The 17,167-nt window shown below is 32.0% G+C and overlaps 3 protein-coding genes across 3 annotated transcripts in view; 1 reads left to right on the forward strand and 2 right to left on the reverse strand.

Moving 5' to 3' along the window:
* Window positions 1–12,935, reverse strand: part of LOC108572687 (DENN domain-containing protein 5A) — a 36,624-nt gene extending 23,689 nt beyond the window's left edge. Inside the window, exon 1 of the mRNA XM_017934959.1 lies at window positions 12,668–12,935. Coding sequence (XP_017790448.1) covers window positions 12,668–12,785 — 118 coding nt within the window. The 5' untranslated portion in view covers window positions 12,786–12,935. The remainder of the gene's footprint in view (window positions 1–12,667) is intronic.
* Window positions 12,936–13,717: 782 nt separating this feature from the next.
* LOC108572658 (coiled-coil domain-containing protein 22 homolog) lies at window positions 13,718–16,475 on the forward strand. The gene is made up of 8 exons (XM_017934921.1): window positions 13,718–13,775; window positions 14,111–14,282; window positions 14,367–14,667; window positions 14,741–14,985; window positions 15,059–15,475; window positions 15,557–15,997; window positions 16,092–16,262; window positions 16,358–16,475. Exons 1-7 carry the CDS (start codon window positions 13,723–13,725, stop codon window positions 16,209–16,211), a joined length of 1,749 nt encoding a protein of 582 aa, XP_017790410.1. The 5' UTR covers window positions 13,718–13,722; the 3' UTR covers window positions 16,212–16,262; window positions 16,358–16,475.
* Window positions 16,476–16,873: 398 nt separating this feature from the next.
* LOC108572638 overlaps window positions 16,874–17,167 on the reverse strand; it is a 2,226-nt gene continuing 1,932 nt past the window's right edge. Inside the window, exon 3 of the mRNA XM_017934897.1 lies at window positions 16,874–17,161. Coding sequence (XP_017790386.1) covers window positions 16,874–17,161 — 288 coding nt within the window. The remainder of the gene's footprint in view (window positions 17,162–17,167) is intronic.

The raw sequence follows: 17,167 nt of genomic DNA on the forward strand, positions 1-17,167 counted from the left end.
TGGTCTGGGGATGCCTGCGAACACCCCAGGTATAAATGTTCACACTGTCACCACGCTCCGTAAGCAGTTCTAATTGTGCGCCCGTCTTGTCTACATCTGTCCGAACATCTTCTAAAATATAATTATTTACCTAGCTTACTCCACACGAGTTATTTATTTAATATAACCCCTCAACAATTTTAATTTATAAATTTTACTCTAACCGTATTGCTACTAATGTTGTAACTACTGACACTAGTACGATTAGAGTCACTATTACCTAATATCTGCTCCCTACAATAGGACTGAACTAAAAAGGTGAAGCTTCTGTTATAATTGCTCGCACGATAGATCAGCAAGGATAAAAGGCAGGAAGAAAAGAAGATTACTGCCGAAGAGGGTAACGAAAAACGAGCATTAAACGTTAGACGTGCCCCTATAGTGCAGAAAGTATTGATTCGAGGGTACGTTACACGCGTGAGACACTGTATAACAAGTATTTTCCATGAACGCAAAGGGCACGACCCGTTTGACTCGAAATGTGCCGACACAAAAAAAAAAAAGAAATAAGAGCACTTGCATTGTGTCAGATTTTTTTATAATTCTTTTATCGCAACTCTTCTGTAAAATTTTTCACCCCGTTTCTTTTCTGTGGATTATTCCACCGAAATTTTCTGCAAATTATCCCGCAGAATCAAAATTTTCTGTAAAAGTTTTCTCAAAACAGGTTTCTGTAAATTATTTCATCGAAATTTTCTGTAGAACGTTTCACAGTAATTTTCTGTAAAAATTGTCCGTAAGATTTCTGAAAAATTAGTTACTCGCAAAATAAAAGTAAAATAATGTAATACAAGTATAGTTTTATCACAACTTATTTGCGTCATATTATTCTATTTTTACTTCTAGACATTAATGGCAGTCTTTTAAAAATTCTTTCTTTAAATATAGTTAAAATAACTGATGAATATAGAAAAGAAGAAGAAGAAGAAATGTCATTTGTACGATATATGAAAAAAACCATTTCCAAGTTAAATGTTCCGTTCTCCTTCTTTTTTTTTTCTTCTTTCTGCTCCTCTGCACACTACTATCTCTCCTTTTTGTCACGCCCTTTTGGAATGCGACAGTAATTCTGCTTCCATTAACCCCTTTTCATTCTCTTTCATCTTCTCCCTTTGAATAATTTCAGCGCAAATATTTATACACTTCGTGTTAATGAACTTCAGCAAATTTGTCAAAAAATTATACCTGGTAGAAGGGTACTCTTAGGTTTTTCTCCGCTCATTAGTGAAGACATAACTTTATGTTTAAAAATATTCAAGACGGTCTATGGAAGTTGTTTTTTTAAATCGATAAAATTTTCCTTCGCAAGAACTGAATAGAACTGACACACCTAAATTAATCGTAACTTTACGCACGCTGAACCCTATTCAAACGTTGTACAATTCTATTCGTCACTATATTGTGCAATACACTTGTATAATGTTACGCATAAATTGGATTACTTTAGAATAATTCCTCTTTACTCCATTTCTTCCATTCTTTATACTCGTAGAAGCGTACTTTTCTGTGTTACCTGGAACAGTAAGAATATCGATAGACTAACGACAGAAAATAGGGAAAAAATTTCAGAGATTTGAATTAAACATTATAAGTGAAAAGAATACTACGTTTCGTAAGAATATAGTAACCTTGTATATACAATAACACTAACACTAGCAAACAAGCTAGGTGAATTCTGTACTTTCTTAATTTAAATTAAACATAAATTAATTTTTTTTACCAAAATTAACATTTTCAGAAAATAATTTAGTTCGACTTTTTCAACTCTTACACGAAAAATCGTCCCCTTTTTAACGACACCATTTTCGTTATTATTAATTGTATCTCATCCTGTATATCTGTACACGTTTCCATGAATTTAACACAAAACAGAGACGCCGATACTTTTGTGCAGTGTTCATCCTCGTCGACTTGTTGCATCAAATTGTTTTCTATTTCTTTTTACAATTTACCCGTTACGGTTCCATCGAATACACGACCTGCCTCAACGAAAATCAATAAACCAATAAAAGAGTTAATCCATTTCTCATCGATAACCTTTTTTATTTCGAACTTTGGTGTTTCTAAAAATATTTTTTCCAACGAGAACACCGTCTGTCCCAATTCCCCAGAAACATCGCCGTTCCATTTCGAATTTCTGCAAACGCAGGCATATCGAAAACAATCGCTTTCGAAGCGGTGGATAAAAGAGACGGAAATACGATACGAAAAATGAAAAAAAAAGAAAAAAATTGTGACTTAAACGACAACTAAATACGACAAAAATTCATTTTTCTTGCATACTTAACGAAGATCTGATTGCGGTTAACAAAAATATGTGTTTGAACGTGATTTAATTTAACGTAGAAACGATAAAGAGAACATCTAATAAACGACCTTAAGGTTTACTAAACGTGAAAAAGATTCAATGTTACGTATTTTTATACCGCACAGGAACAGCGCGTATTTTTAATTTAATGTTTTCGAGAAAACTTGGAAGGACAGGAAAAACACCGCGCAGAATATATTTATCGCGGTATATTTTACAATGTTATCACAGACGCGTGTGTATCTATTAAAAAATAAAAGAGAGATAAAAATCGAATGCAAATTTCTCAAATGGAAAAACTCTTCTCTGACCTGGTTTTCTGTAAAACAAAAATGTGAACATAATGTAAGATTAATAGAATCCGAGATAAGTATTAATATAATTGAATAATTCGATTGAAAATATAAAACGCTAGAATGTTGCAAAAGTTTTCACAAAAGACTTTATTATAGAAAATCAATGTTTAAAAATAATCTACGCTCTTGATACAAAATGAATTTGTCAATAGTTTTACACCGAGCAATTCTTTCTTCCTTTTTCTTTTTTTTTATCATTGTTACTCTCTTCTCCGTATCAATAATGCGAATAATACAAAAAAATGTTTAAACATTTGTCAACGATAATATCGACAAGATTTCTCTTGCTATCATAGAACTTTTATACGAGTCGTGTTTTATTCCCTTTCCTCGAAATATTGCACCCTTTTCTCGGCCTACGGAAGGGTTGCATTGCCACGCAAGTGTGAAATGTTATTTTTAGACACACCAGTCTCAAATACAAGGCGAAAATTCGATTCCAGTTTAGGGAGATTTCTGGAGACCGTCTCAATTACATGGCCACCCCCCTTTTTAAACTTTCCATTTACTGGGTTTACCTTATCTCTTAATTAACTGATTAAATTTGCCAATTATACATTAACTCTGGAAACTTATCGATAACGATCAAATCTTTGTGAATGTGTATCGTAAAATTTTTGATTTGATTATAATTTGCGATAAGAAATAGGAGTTTCATAAAGCTGAATGAAGAGTTTCGATTTGTTTTTCTTCTTTAAATTAATCAACGGGCAATCTCTCCTCCGTAGCATTATTTATTCTAGAATAAGTAGAATAATACCGTGATATAAGAACACGAGAATTATGTATGTTTGTCGTAATATGAAAAATAATTTTGCTTCTGGGAATAACGTCTGATTGTAAATAAGAAAACATGCTTATTTCGTACATTATATTGTGATTTTACAGAAAAACGGCAAACTGTGTGTATTTGTGTTAACATTTATAAGATGAAAACACGTTATTACGATAACAAAGTTTTTTACCATATTACGTACATCGTAGCAGACATCTAGTTCTTAAGGCATTTTCCCACACCATCAAAAACAGCGGAGATTATTTTAAGCTCTGCCACGGAGTGACTCATACTTTATAATAACATAGTAAAACAACAATTCTAATCTCAGTATTCCAGAGGTGCATCGTATCTAATACCTTAATACCTTGAACTCTGTGAAAACAAAATATTTAAACGCTTTAATAATAACGCTTGCAAGCTGTATCTTAAATTACAGCTATTATATAATAATATCTATACTTAGCAACATACAGTATACTATAATATGCTATATTAAAAGTAAATAGTAATAATAATTTCAGTCTTTTAATAAGAGGCGTATTGCTGAATTTCAGTCTTTTAATAAGAGAGGCGTATTACCAACACTTGGAATAGTGATGCGCTAACACGATAATACCGCATACGTTTGAACAATCTAAAAATAGAAATGTTTTGGAGCATACGGCAATCATTGCTCGCGCAGCTCATACGCGGACCACACGACTTCGTTCCGTAACCATACTTCCGCCCTTTAAACGCGTACTTAAGTGACGGGACCCCCTTCGCGCAGAAATGACCCCGACCACGATGACGTCATCCACACTCGCAAGAAGGGAGAAGGAAACATTTGGAAAGTACAAATGATATATTTTCCGTGGTGTGTTCAACGCGTTAAAAATTGGTGCTATAATAAGTAATTAAGAGATCCTTCTGACATTCCTCTTCCATGACATATCACTAACGACTAAACAGTAGTTATTTACAGTGACAATAGAAAAAGATATAATTATTCTGAAAAATATTCAGACACCAAGTAAGTTTGAGCTTCTAGTGGTGTATCTGGATTGATCGTGAAAAGATTCGGAAAGAAACGTTATTTATTGCACTTCAGAATTACATATTGTCAGTTTAATGCATTTTCATATGTGCCATTGTGATGAAAATTAATCGAAATTATGTTCAATTAATGTGTTACAAAAATATACAGACACTTAATATTTAAAATATTATGAATATGAATAATGTGAATATTGTAATATGAATATTAGAAATATTCATTTCTGCACAAGATATTCATAATATTTAAAATATTATGAATATTTTTGCATGCATTGTGTTTAATTTTTGAAAAGAATCGTTTTTTCTTGTTTCTGAAAGGTTAGGTTAGGAGTGACTTATGTTGTTTCTTATCAGATCGATTCAATTAAAATGAAATGTAGTAACAAAATGTTTTTTATTATTAACGTATTACTGCAGTAATATGATATTTAATATTAATGAAATTCTATTTCATAAAAGCAGATTCACTGAATTCTCGTATAATAAGTGATTCGATAAAATACTATTAATGCTTCTCACGATTGGTAGTAACAGTTCAGTGCACTGTTATAAAACGTAATAAGATTGTAAATCTTGGAAAAATTCACTATATAGTGTAACGTGCTATATAACAATGGAAATATAATCAAATGATTGCTATCTTACGAATATATGAACATGACATAGATATACGTTTCGCATACTTGTTACATGAACGTGTTTTACTTGCGTAAACAGCCACCGTTTACTGATAACCTATACTGTTTACCGGAAGCAAGTCTCTTCTAAGTAGAATAGCTTTTCTCTTGGGCGACCGTGAAATAAAGGAAAGAAGCGATGACATAGACACTATGATATAGATGACACTCTTACGCATAATTGCATGCTCAGTGACTAAGTAAATATTAAAGAAGAATTTTTTGAATTGGTTTCAACATGTCGTTCTAGATGTCGCTAACATACGTATTTACCAACCAACGATTTGAAATAATTGTTTTTAGTAAGCAACAGAATTTAATTAGATAGTATTAAATCGTAAAAATTAGTTTCAGTAGCTAAAAATATTTGAAAAAAACCAAAATCGTTATGGTATATCAAGACAAACATAACCTAATCTTGTACCTCACATGCGTCATTGATGTCGATATTGTTTGTATCGAATCTCCTAAGTCAATAGTCTCGAAATCAATGGTATTAAGCACAACAATCGCCATCACAAGACGATTCGGTGGAGCGTAATAACCAGAAGAATTCGGTAGCAGACAAACAACGATAAAAGGAATAAGCGTGTTACACGGTTCATGTCCAGCAAATCTATTCTATTTCATCAAAAAAAAATGTGTGTAGACGAGTATAGTTTTGCATGCAGGAACGCAGGTTTTTTTCTGGACAGAAGAAAACAAACATCGAGGAGAAAACGATGCACGGAACGTTGAACCTGACTCGATATCTCGATATAGCCGACGATTTTCGCGAGACGATTTTTTTGGAAAGTTTCAAGCAGACCGCGTTATTATAGTCGCGGAATTATACGTGTGTAAATGCTTCTGGTTAAATTAATGTGCATCCAGGGCTGTTGCATTTTAATGCGGCATTGTTTTTTTTTCTTTTCATATTGCGCGTCGATAGAGTTATGCTCAGTTGAGAATACACGGGTCTAAGCAAGTTTGCAGGAATTAAGAAAATAATTCGCGAAGAAATGAACGGTAATTAGGTGATACAGCTTTGGAATAGAGCATTAAACTTAAATAATCCTCTGATTTACTATTTATCATATTTACTCTGCTAATCAGGTTAATATTATTTTAAAATTTAGTTTTCAAAGCACTGAACCTCGCAATTATGGATAATTAATTTGTTCCTGTAAAGTACTTTTCGCAGTTATTTTTCTCGAGTGAGAAAAGTTTGAACGTAACTGTACTACATACTCGGTAAAAATGTGAAAAAAATTTATTAAAAAAATGTAACAGTAATGATAATGCTGTTGAAAAAGATTTCTGATTCTAGTTTTCGAAGAAATGGCGAAATAAGTTCCAAAAATTCATACAAGTGATACTTTTATTTGGCACAACATTTCTATCGTACTTTCTCCTGCATTTATTACCTTTCTTGTTTTCAACATTATCCCCATTTTTAAGCCATACGAAATAATTACCACCAAATGTATAATTAAACTTTCCAGCCGTAATCACAGTAAAAAATAAAAGAAGCTTTCGTTAAAACCAACTCGATTAATAATTAGAAAACACACGGAAATGTAGTTCGTGGTATAGTTTCATGGAAAAGTAACATGTTTTCCATATATGTACAAGAAAAAGCAGATTCCAAGAATCGAAGCCACTGCTATAAAAAGAATTCATCTTCTGTATATATTCTCAAGATAAATATTAAAGAAAAACAGTGCTATTGGGCTAGCTTATTATAAAGATATTGCTAACGATCGTAAATAATATGAAAATCAGCCTGAATTTATCGATAATGAAAACATGTAGTAATAAGTCCAAAACTATATACTACATAATAAATATTTTGTAAAATCCTGTTTACTTTCATTCATTCTAAATAAAATAAGAATTTTTACATTCTATACCTAAAATTTAACTTTAAATAAATATTCTTACTTACAATTTTCCGTTTCATTTATACCTAACCTCTCTGTGTTTAACACATTAATGCTTTAAAATTCGCTTGTCGATAAATATCGATAATGTAGATGCTGCTAATGGTTATCGACAAAATATCGACAACTTACGCTCCCTATGTTTATCGATTTGTGTAGACGGTTTGATCATTAGCAAAGCATCTACTAATTTTACGATACGTAAACTCTCTCCTATAAGGTACAATCTATGTGAATAGTTGCAAATTAGATTACAATTAAGAAAAGTGGCTTTTCTGGCTTATTATCTTTCTACGATAAGCATCGTTTACTACACCTAACCAGACACGTTTAATAGCTTAACTTTACATGCTACTGGATCGATCGAATCGTCTCACTATACCAACATATTAAATTGACGAATGGGCGAGTCTGAACATGCTGCCTATTCCCATTGGTTAAGCTTGAGAGTCTATTGTACTGAAAAGTATTCAAATAATCAGCTAACAGAAAGATCCTACTAGAAGCTTATTTGATACAATGACTTTCGAATTTAATCGGCCAAAAAACAATCTGAACAATTAATTACTCAGATAATATATCGACTCGTTCATCACAGTAGGTAAATACATGGGATTCGTTTCCAAAAGCTCTTGGGTTCTGATTAATTTCGTCACCATCGAGGGTGCTCCTGGTGCATTGCGCTGCATCTGTTGCAGCTGCTCTCAGCATGCAGTATCTTTAGAATTCCCCCCGTTTCTTTGTCGTACCGCGCTTTATTCGAAAACGTCTTTTTTTTTTTTTAGAAAAACTCGAGGAAACTGCTGGGACGAGATGTACGGTACGAAAAGCCACCTACTTTTCCACTTCCCTTTTCTCTTTTTTTTTTGTACGTTTAGGAACACGAAGGGGGAGTTCTTTTCGAGTGCACCTCGTTTTTACAAATGCAAAATCGCTTTTGTCAACAATACCACTGCTTTTTTCATTGTTTGCTAAATGCTATTCTATAGCCACAGTAAGATTGTGAATTGGTGCATTAAAATAATGTTCGTAGGAATATGAAAAGCATAAAAACAGAAATACTTTTAGATTGTCTGCTTGTTGTTTAAAACAGTACCTCGAACGTAATAACAATCATAAAATCTAATAAACGAAGTTCTTTCAAAAGCTGCTTTAATCTAAAACCACTGCTTTAACAATATTTATTCATATCATTTTGCATACATAACCTAACCTAAATTTAACTCATAAGTTAAATACTGGTTTGCCCTAATTCGTGTAAAATCACATTACAGTTAATATTCCATTAACAGATTAAAATCATTTTCCATGGAAAAATAATTTTTCAATTTCGACAGAATAATCTATTGAAATCCTGTAACTAAATGTGTTAGAGCAGTAAAACTTGCAGCTCTCTACTCGACAAGAATATTCATTTTACGCGACACGGCTAAACACATCGGACGAACGGGGTCGAAGGTTACTATTCAACGAAAGCGGGAATTATCTCCTTCTTGTTACCATTGTTCACAATTAGCCTTTGTTCGCCACGCAGAATGTACGTTCTGAGCCGCGCCAGAATTACGTTTCAATTTATAGCCCGTGTGTTTTGCAGGCGCTCGTCGGTAAAGGTGCAAACTACTTTGTTTTAGTCCGCGTTTCTTTCAATTTGTGCTGACAGAAAAACTCGCCGCGTGTACATTCCTGTTTTATCACCTCCAGATGAGATTACAACGCTTATTATATTTAATCGTCCTATTTTAACGAAAAATTGAAAAAGTGTAAAAAATATTCCAGTTAAGTAAACTCGTTTTAAACAGCTAAAAGCCAATTTGTAAGATGGCAAGTTTATTGGAACAATATTAATTTTTTTTTTTCTCTAAAGAAATGTTTTTCAAAATTGTGAACTCTCAGTCATTCTAACCTTACGGGACAAAATTACTTAGTAAAATTGATAATAAGTTTATCTTACAGTTTTTTCTTCTATTAAACTATACATAGAATTTCAAAATTATTGCAAGTATAATAAAATTACTGGAATTATCATCCAGGACAAAAGAAATCGGAAATTTCTTTATTACTTTGGAATCTACAGCTTCGTTTTCAAGACATAAGCATTTAAAATGTTACGGTTCGTGTAATTCTTAGAATTTCAGATAAATTCACTTAAAATATTCTAAAAGTAAATTTTAAATTCCTTTTAAAACTTGAATCTCATAGTTATATGATCAACGTTACTCAATTAGTCACTTGAAATTTCTGTTTACAATTACTAAAGGTTTAATTAACCCTTTGCACTCTGAACATTTTTTAATGCGATCGGTCAGTAACTTTAGGACACTTTTGCAGTTTTGTTTTCAAAAGAAAACATTATGAAAGTATTCATTTTTATTTCTTTTGTTAATTTGCTTTATTTTCAATTTGCGATATTTTTAAAAACGTTGTAATTTTTCACATGTGAACAAATTTAAAAATTGCTGTACTGTAAAATTGGGAAAACCGCACGTATCAGGTTTAGCTATTTAACCGCAAAGAAAAAGTCAAAATTGGTTGATATCTTAATTTTGTAATCGTCAGAAGATTGTATTGAAAACGCAGATGCTGGTGTAATGCTAGAAGCCAGTGATAAGTCGTTGCGCGGTTGCGGCGACGTTGCACGCATACACGTGTTGCACTTAACAACCGTAGAAATTCGTAGCGAAACAAGTGTGTCGTAACTCAATACCGGCCACTTTCATCGGTCAGCGCGCGAGTTTTCAGGATTCAGTTACGTCCGGCACATCCGACTACCTTGAAAACTAACGACATTACATAAATTCCCCGAAGAGGCTGAATCAAACAACCACGAAAAGCGTGAATGTTTTTGCATGAATACTTCGTTCAAGTAGAACTATTTGAAAATGATTGACTTAATTAGAATCTCACAAAAACAGAGCAATGATTTATCTTCAAACCCTTCCCTGTTCTGTATATCTCTAATCACATGTTTTGTAACAAAAGAATTTAATGAATAATATGAAATATAAAGGTTTGGTAGTAGTATTCTAACAATTACATGATGATAATGCGGCAAATGTATGTATATCACCATCTGACGCTTATCAATCCAACAAACAATAAAAAGACATATGCTGCATAATAAATCATTATATGCATCAAAAGTTTAGTTTTACGTCTTTTAAGGCTGATTTTTACAGAGTATAACAATAACCTATATAATAAACACAAATATATATTTTCCATCTTGAATAAAATCTAATATATTCAATTATACATATTTTCTCTGTATTCCTAGTTTGAACCTTATACAAGGAGTTCAAAAAAAGATTGTGCCAAGCTCATATCGCAGTCGACTTTTTATAGCTTAAAAACAAGTTCTTGGATAAATATTTATTCTACATTTACTATAGTGACTACTAAACACCCTTGAAATTTCATACAATCTTACCAGTACGCCCAGTGCACAGTTTTTAAATACTTTACGTTCATTAGTATACACGGGAAACAAATTTTATTTTGAAGTAGGCGACAAATTGCGCGTGACGGTAAGCAACCAACATGGCCGTGAAACGTTAATCCAAAACAAGCAACGCGCGAAGTCTGCGCAAGTTACGTAAACAAACACAAGAAGCTGCGGCCGATCGCTAAAACGAGGCAAGTGGTCATCACTCGACACGTGCATCTTTTAAAGCGGAATTTTCTCAACATCGACATGCTGCTTCGTAAAACGATCCTCTCCCGAGCCGTTCTCGGAAAAGAATCTTTCAAACGAGAGCAGCATCTTTCTTCTAGGGAGCATCCGCCGTTTCCTATGCCCTCATTGTTCGTCTTTCGAGCGGTTTTGCGCGGGCGAGTGTGCTACCAACCATCGGCCAACAAACAATCAAATATTCAGGGAAGTTTATTAGTCTAGTAATTGCATTTTCAATGGTACGGACCCTTTTATTGTGTCGCAGCAGACTAATAACTGTTCTACGTAAACAATAACGTTTACGAAAATGTTCTTTGGTCAAAATAACGGGGGATACAATTGTGTAAACAAATAAAATATGGGTTCCTAGTATTCGAGTTATCATAAGTTATGAAATTTACCGATAGTAATGCGTATACGTAATAAGATGTAGTGATAAATTGACACAACTTTGTTATTCGAAGTATGTATATTGTATAAAAGTTTCACTATTAAATTACAATTTTGACTTTTTTAAATTAATAAGTTATTTTATTTTACAAAAATTTATATGACGTTCTAGTTTTTATTTTAATTTTATTTTCCATGTAAATAAATACTCTTACAAGTGTTTTCATTGTTTCAATTACTACTCTCTTGCAACTAACATTCAAAACGAAAATATCCTGGAAAGTAAATTTTTGATCAAATGTACCGTAGTACAGTGAACTGTAGTACACGCTATAAAACGTATACCGCCTCGTAGTAAACTAGAATAAAAATGTTGTTCCACGATATTGCGCTTTAAGTTAATTCAAAATTTCGTTGAAAAATGGTTGTGTTGTTTTATTTGTAACTAACTTTAGAAGTAACTTTGAAATATATTTGGTTGAAAAGTTCCTTTGAAATACTTTAATATTGAAGAGTTTTAAATAAACAATTAATGATTAAATTATTAAATTGGTATTATTTCAATAACGACAAAGGATAATAATCATCATGTAACTGTTTATTGCATTTACAATTTAATAATATTTATGTTCACAACGCATTTTGTTATGGAACACGCGATAAACATCCTTCACAGAAGATTAAAAATAAGCGAATGAAAATATCGATTTAAGTGACATTAAAAAATATGAAATTAAAAATATACAATGAACTTGATTATTATCGAACGTTCAGTTTTCCATTATACACGGCTTCCTTTGATAGTACTAACTTAACGAGACTATAAGATTTATTTGACATTGATGGCTATTTATATTTGCAAACATATCAGAAACGAAACGTTTAATTCATGAAAATATAACCATAAAAAATATGCTATCTTACACGCTCCAATAAACAAACGACAAATATTTCCTCTTTGCGTTTTACATAGCGGGAAGAAACTCGCGATAACGTGTTCGAAGTAACTGTCAACGGGTCCGTTGAGAGGGACGTATTTTCTAAAGGGTGCAATGGCATCGATTGAAATTCACGTGTCAATCACGTGCAAATAAAACAAGATACACGCTACATAAATTACACAAAGACTTCTTTTAATTAACAAACAAACTAGTTCTACAATTTGTAAAAAGAAATTTAACAAACCAAGAATAAGGAGATAATGAAGACTAATGAGTCTCAGTCAGATTCTCGAACACAAGCATATCATGTTAACGTAAATAACCGACACTGGAGCGATTCACCGATCTGAGATATATTATCTATCGTTGCGCAACCTAGCGATTTTTAAAATTACAACAGTAGAATGGCCTTTCTGTCAGAGTGTGAAATCGTCCGACATTCATAATCGCGATCTAATTCTTCAGAGATCAAATAAATGATAAACGATTTGCTTCGGCGAAGCTTGCGTGTTCCTTTGAAGATGCTCGAAGAAAAAAGTAAGACTCACCGAAATACTTGTCGGGCTCCAAGCCCGAATCTTTATCCAGTCCGCATATGACAAAATAATCCGCGAACCTCTGTGGATGTTGCTCTGGTCCACGCATTATTCCCAGGCTCCCGTTCATCTTTCTCGGAAAAATGATCGGATTCGACTCGCCTCCGCGGTACACGAAGCACCCTCACGAAAACGATTTCCACATCATGAACCTCCGCGAAACTGTCATTTCACACGAGAGCGAAACAACAGCTGATGTTGACGCGTACCGAACGTAACGCACGACTCCGCGGAGTGCGGACCTCTCGCCGCGAATAATTGATCTTTACTTTACGACATGAAGTTACCTGCTAGTCGATTCTCGCGCCCGATGTGAAAAAGTGGCGCGCAGGTTCAAATTTTGGAAACCCAACAGAAGTTATAAATAAAAGTGGTGAATGTGCCATTTCACTTTTGTTGTAACGTGTCATATATTGTGATTACATATTTTCTTAACACACGGAAATTTCTCTACACATTTGTTCGATACGTACGTCTATTGAAAATTAAACCAATTGTAATTTCTGTATAGAATTTTGTTCTTATTTTATTTTCAGAGCTAATTTCTGCTTACATTGATTTCTAATCGAATAGATTACGCAAATATTAATTTAAAAGGGAAATTAGTTATGATAATGTAATAGTAATAAGTGAAAATAAACTTCTCGGTGAAATATTAAAACTTGATCATTTATTAATGTAAAATGCAACGTGATTTGTTCTCGTCTATAGCGTTCTATAACGCAATATATAGTGAACTGTATGCGTTTTTTTACAGTTATAGTTATAAAACATTCACTCTTTTTTAAAAAGTACTGTGTAAATCAGAGACAAGAAAAAATGAAACGATCAATATAGTACGAGTGCATTTCGCGTTGGCAAAACTGACAATTTGACCGCGCCATCTGTATAATTGCATAGTGCACTAATGTTTGTTCACTCATGGACAGGTTAAATTTATGCAATACATCTTGAATTTCTTTCGATATAATACTGTAGAAGATTTTAGAATTTTCACGTTTTTACGGATGATGGAGGAGGTTGACAATATAATTATTCACTCATTGCGTCAAATAGGCTGGTGAGTTGCATTTTGAACGGTTTTAAGGTGTATTCCGCAATTTTTTGGCAATTAATATCCACTGGTTTTGTAAAAATAAAAGTGGGTGGTAATGTTTATCTATCCCAAATTTTTTATCTTGAAAAAATAACTATTATCTGTTTTATATCAAATAAGGAGGTTACAATGTTATTTAAATATAAAAATGAGTGACAATATCGAATGTTTCGAATATTACAAGTGAAAAATAATTGACAAGTAGTTGCGGAAATTTGTAATAATTTTTTAACTAATTTTAAAAATGTATTATTCTACATTTTGAAATAGTACAAAATTTTCTCATAATTCTTTTTTAGTGACATAGAAGAAAATATAACAAATCTCAGTGGTTTTAATACAGAATTAGTGGTAGAAGCAACAATAAAATGTTTGGATATAATAAAATCAGGCCTTGGATTATCTACAGTTTTACCTATAAATATGGCAGCCCGTTTTCGACTGGGTGCTACACTTGCTCAAGCATGTTCAGTAAGATATTATGAAACTATAAATTTTAACTACTTGTATAATTTTCATACTTTATTTTTACTGATACCTAATTTATAAATTTAGGATTTAGGATACAAAGGTGATATTGGCTATCAAACATTTTTATATAGTTCAGAAGCTGACCTAAGAAAAGTTTTTATGTTTCTTATTGAAAAATTACCTAAAGAAAGTGATAAACCCCTAAGTGAACCTGTCAGTAATATTGCATTATTAGAAAAATCTATAGCATCAGCAATATCACAAGGCCTTTCAGCTCCATGGTTGCCACATTTTTGTCATACAAAGGGATTTAGAAATAAAGGAAGAGCAAGAGTCTCTTATAAATCTATAAATTTAGAAGTCCCAAAACTACAGGAGTTATCAGGTATTATTAATTATGTTTAATAACTCCTAATTTTGTAATAATAAAAATTAATTTAAGAACATTTTGTTCATAGCAGAATATCAAGACTATTGCATACACTATCTACAGTCTGTGCCTGAACAAGTGCAAAATCAATCATCTGTTCTTCCTTCTTTAATATCTTATAATGCAAGAGCTCTTCATTTACATTCAACGAGTATTCTTGACCAAATAAATTGGTTAAATAAACAACATTGTGATAAAATTACTGAAGTTAACATATCTGGTGACAATGTTCTTAATAGAGTCTCAATAAAAGATACAACATTAGCTTCCAATGTAATTTTTAAAAAAATAATATTGATATTTGCAATACTCCTTCATTAATTTATTATTATCTCTTTGTACACAGGAATCTCAGATAAAAAACAATGGTACTAGAGAAACTAAGCTTACAGAACAAAAAATATTAGATAAAGTGGAAAAACAAGACTTACATGTAGAAAGGATAAAAGTAGAATGTGAAGATCTTAGAGATGATATAGAGGAGTTGCAAGATACAATCAAGAAGTTAACTACTAGTGTAACACAAGTAACAATAAATTATCAAAATGAAGAGAAAGAATTAACAATTAATGAAGAACAAAAAAAGATTAAAGCAAGAATTTATGATCTATTTCAAGATGGTGAAGAAAATATTAAGAAATTGGAGGCAGCAATTGAAGCTACTACAAATAAATTAATTAATTTAGGTAATCAATGGGAAAAGCATAGAGTACCCCTTATTCAAAAATATAGGCAAGAAAGAGAAAAACATTCTACAAAAGCTGTAAGTATTAGCATTTTAGTATAAAATGAAATTCAAATTACATACACATATTCAGACTTTCATGTATTTTATATAATTTAGAGCGCAAGCCAAAAGAAACTTGATGAGATCAAGTTACTGAAAGAGAAAGAAAGGGAACTCCAAGAAGAATGTCGTAATAAAGATCAACAATACTCGCAATTAGTGAGTGAAGTTCAAAAGCTTCCTAAAGAAGTAAATAGGTCAGCATATACGCAACGAATATTAGAAATAATCAATAATATTAGGAAACAAAGGGACGAAATCAATAAAGTATTAGCTGATACGCGAGAAATTCAAAAAGATATCAACACCCTTACTGGCAGATTAGAAAGATCATTTACTGTTGTTGACGAATTAATATTTCGGGATGCAAGAACTAATGAAGCATCCAGGAAAGCTTACAAGTTACTAGCCACGCTTCATTCTGACTGTAGTGAACTTGTAGGATTAGTTGAAGAAACAGGTGCAACTATCAGAGAGATAAGAGACTTAGAAGAGCAGGTAAATAATACATACCGTTAAAAACCATTTTTATATTTAAATATTAATGCATGTTCCATTTCAAAACTATTAAGTGCCTATTATTTCGTTTTAGATTGATTCGGAAACTACAAAAAATGTTGGAGCAAATTTGGAAAGGATAACTGCTGATTTAAAACAAATGAAACAAGAAACAGCAGAGTTAACAGCACAACTACAAAATAAAACTTCGTGATTCTTGAATAACCTGTGATACTGTAATATAAATTATAATAACAACGACCAGGTAAAAATTCAATTAATGTTGAAGAAGAGAATTAACTAAATTTAATTACAAATTTGTTTATAAAATGTAAAAGATTATTGTTGCTAAATTTGCAGGACATTCCTTTTAAACAAATACGATTCTGAAGACCAAATTTTATAATTATGCAGAATTTGATACATTGCTGCCAATAAAGCAGTCTTTGTAAGTTTGTTAAGGATAATTGATGGATGTGTGCCTTGGTCCAGAGTTACATAATACTAATCGTGCTCACAATCGGGCCAAGTGTGTAACATAAGTTTATTCACTATCAACGCTCAAACGGAACGTTATTTGTTACAGAGCCTAATAATTTTTTAGCATAATATTTAATTGTACAGTTAACTTTCATATTTCTCAGAAGTATAATAGCTTTGATGAAATCTGCTATAAACCTACATAATAAACATTTAAGAAAATACTTTTAAGTGATTATGTACAAAGTATGAGAGATAAATAACATGTAAAAAAATTTTACTGCTTCTTACAGTTATTATCCTTCCAAAAATAACTTTAATTAAAGTGCTTTATTAAATAACTTTAATAAGTTTTAATAACACATTTTTATTTACCAACTATGATTATATCAAAAATTAGTTTTTGCGACGCTCAATTTTAGGTGGTACATATTCTTCTTGCAGTTCCAATTTCTTCAATTTCAACTCAACACGGTGCAATTTTTTAATACGATCCAACTCGGCCTGCTCTATCGCTTCCTTTTTCTCTATCTCTAGTTCTATTTGTTCTTCATTTTCAAAGAAAGTTAAAAATCTTTCGCGTATTTCTAGATCTTTCTTTAATTTAGCTACATTTTCGATTCTACTTTGTTGATTTATTTCTTTTAATTGCTTGCCTAATACTACATGTCTTTGATCATCCCACTTTTT

Source organism: Habropoda laboriosa, unplaced genomic scaffold, assembly GCF_001263275.1.
Source record: "Habropoda laboriosa isolate 0110345459 unplaced genomic scaffold, ASM126327v1 scaffold22, whole genome shotgun sequence".
NCBI lineage: Eukaryota > Metazoa > Arthropoda > Insecta > Hymenoptera > Apidae > Habropoda > Habropoda laboriosa.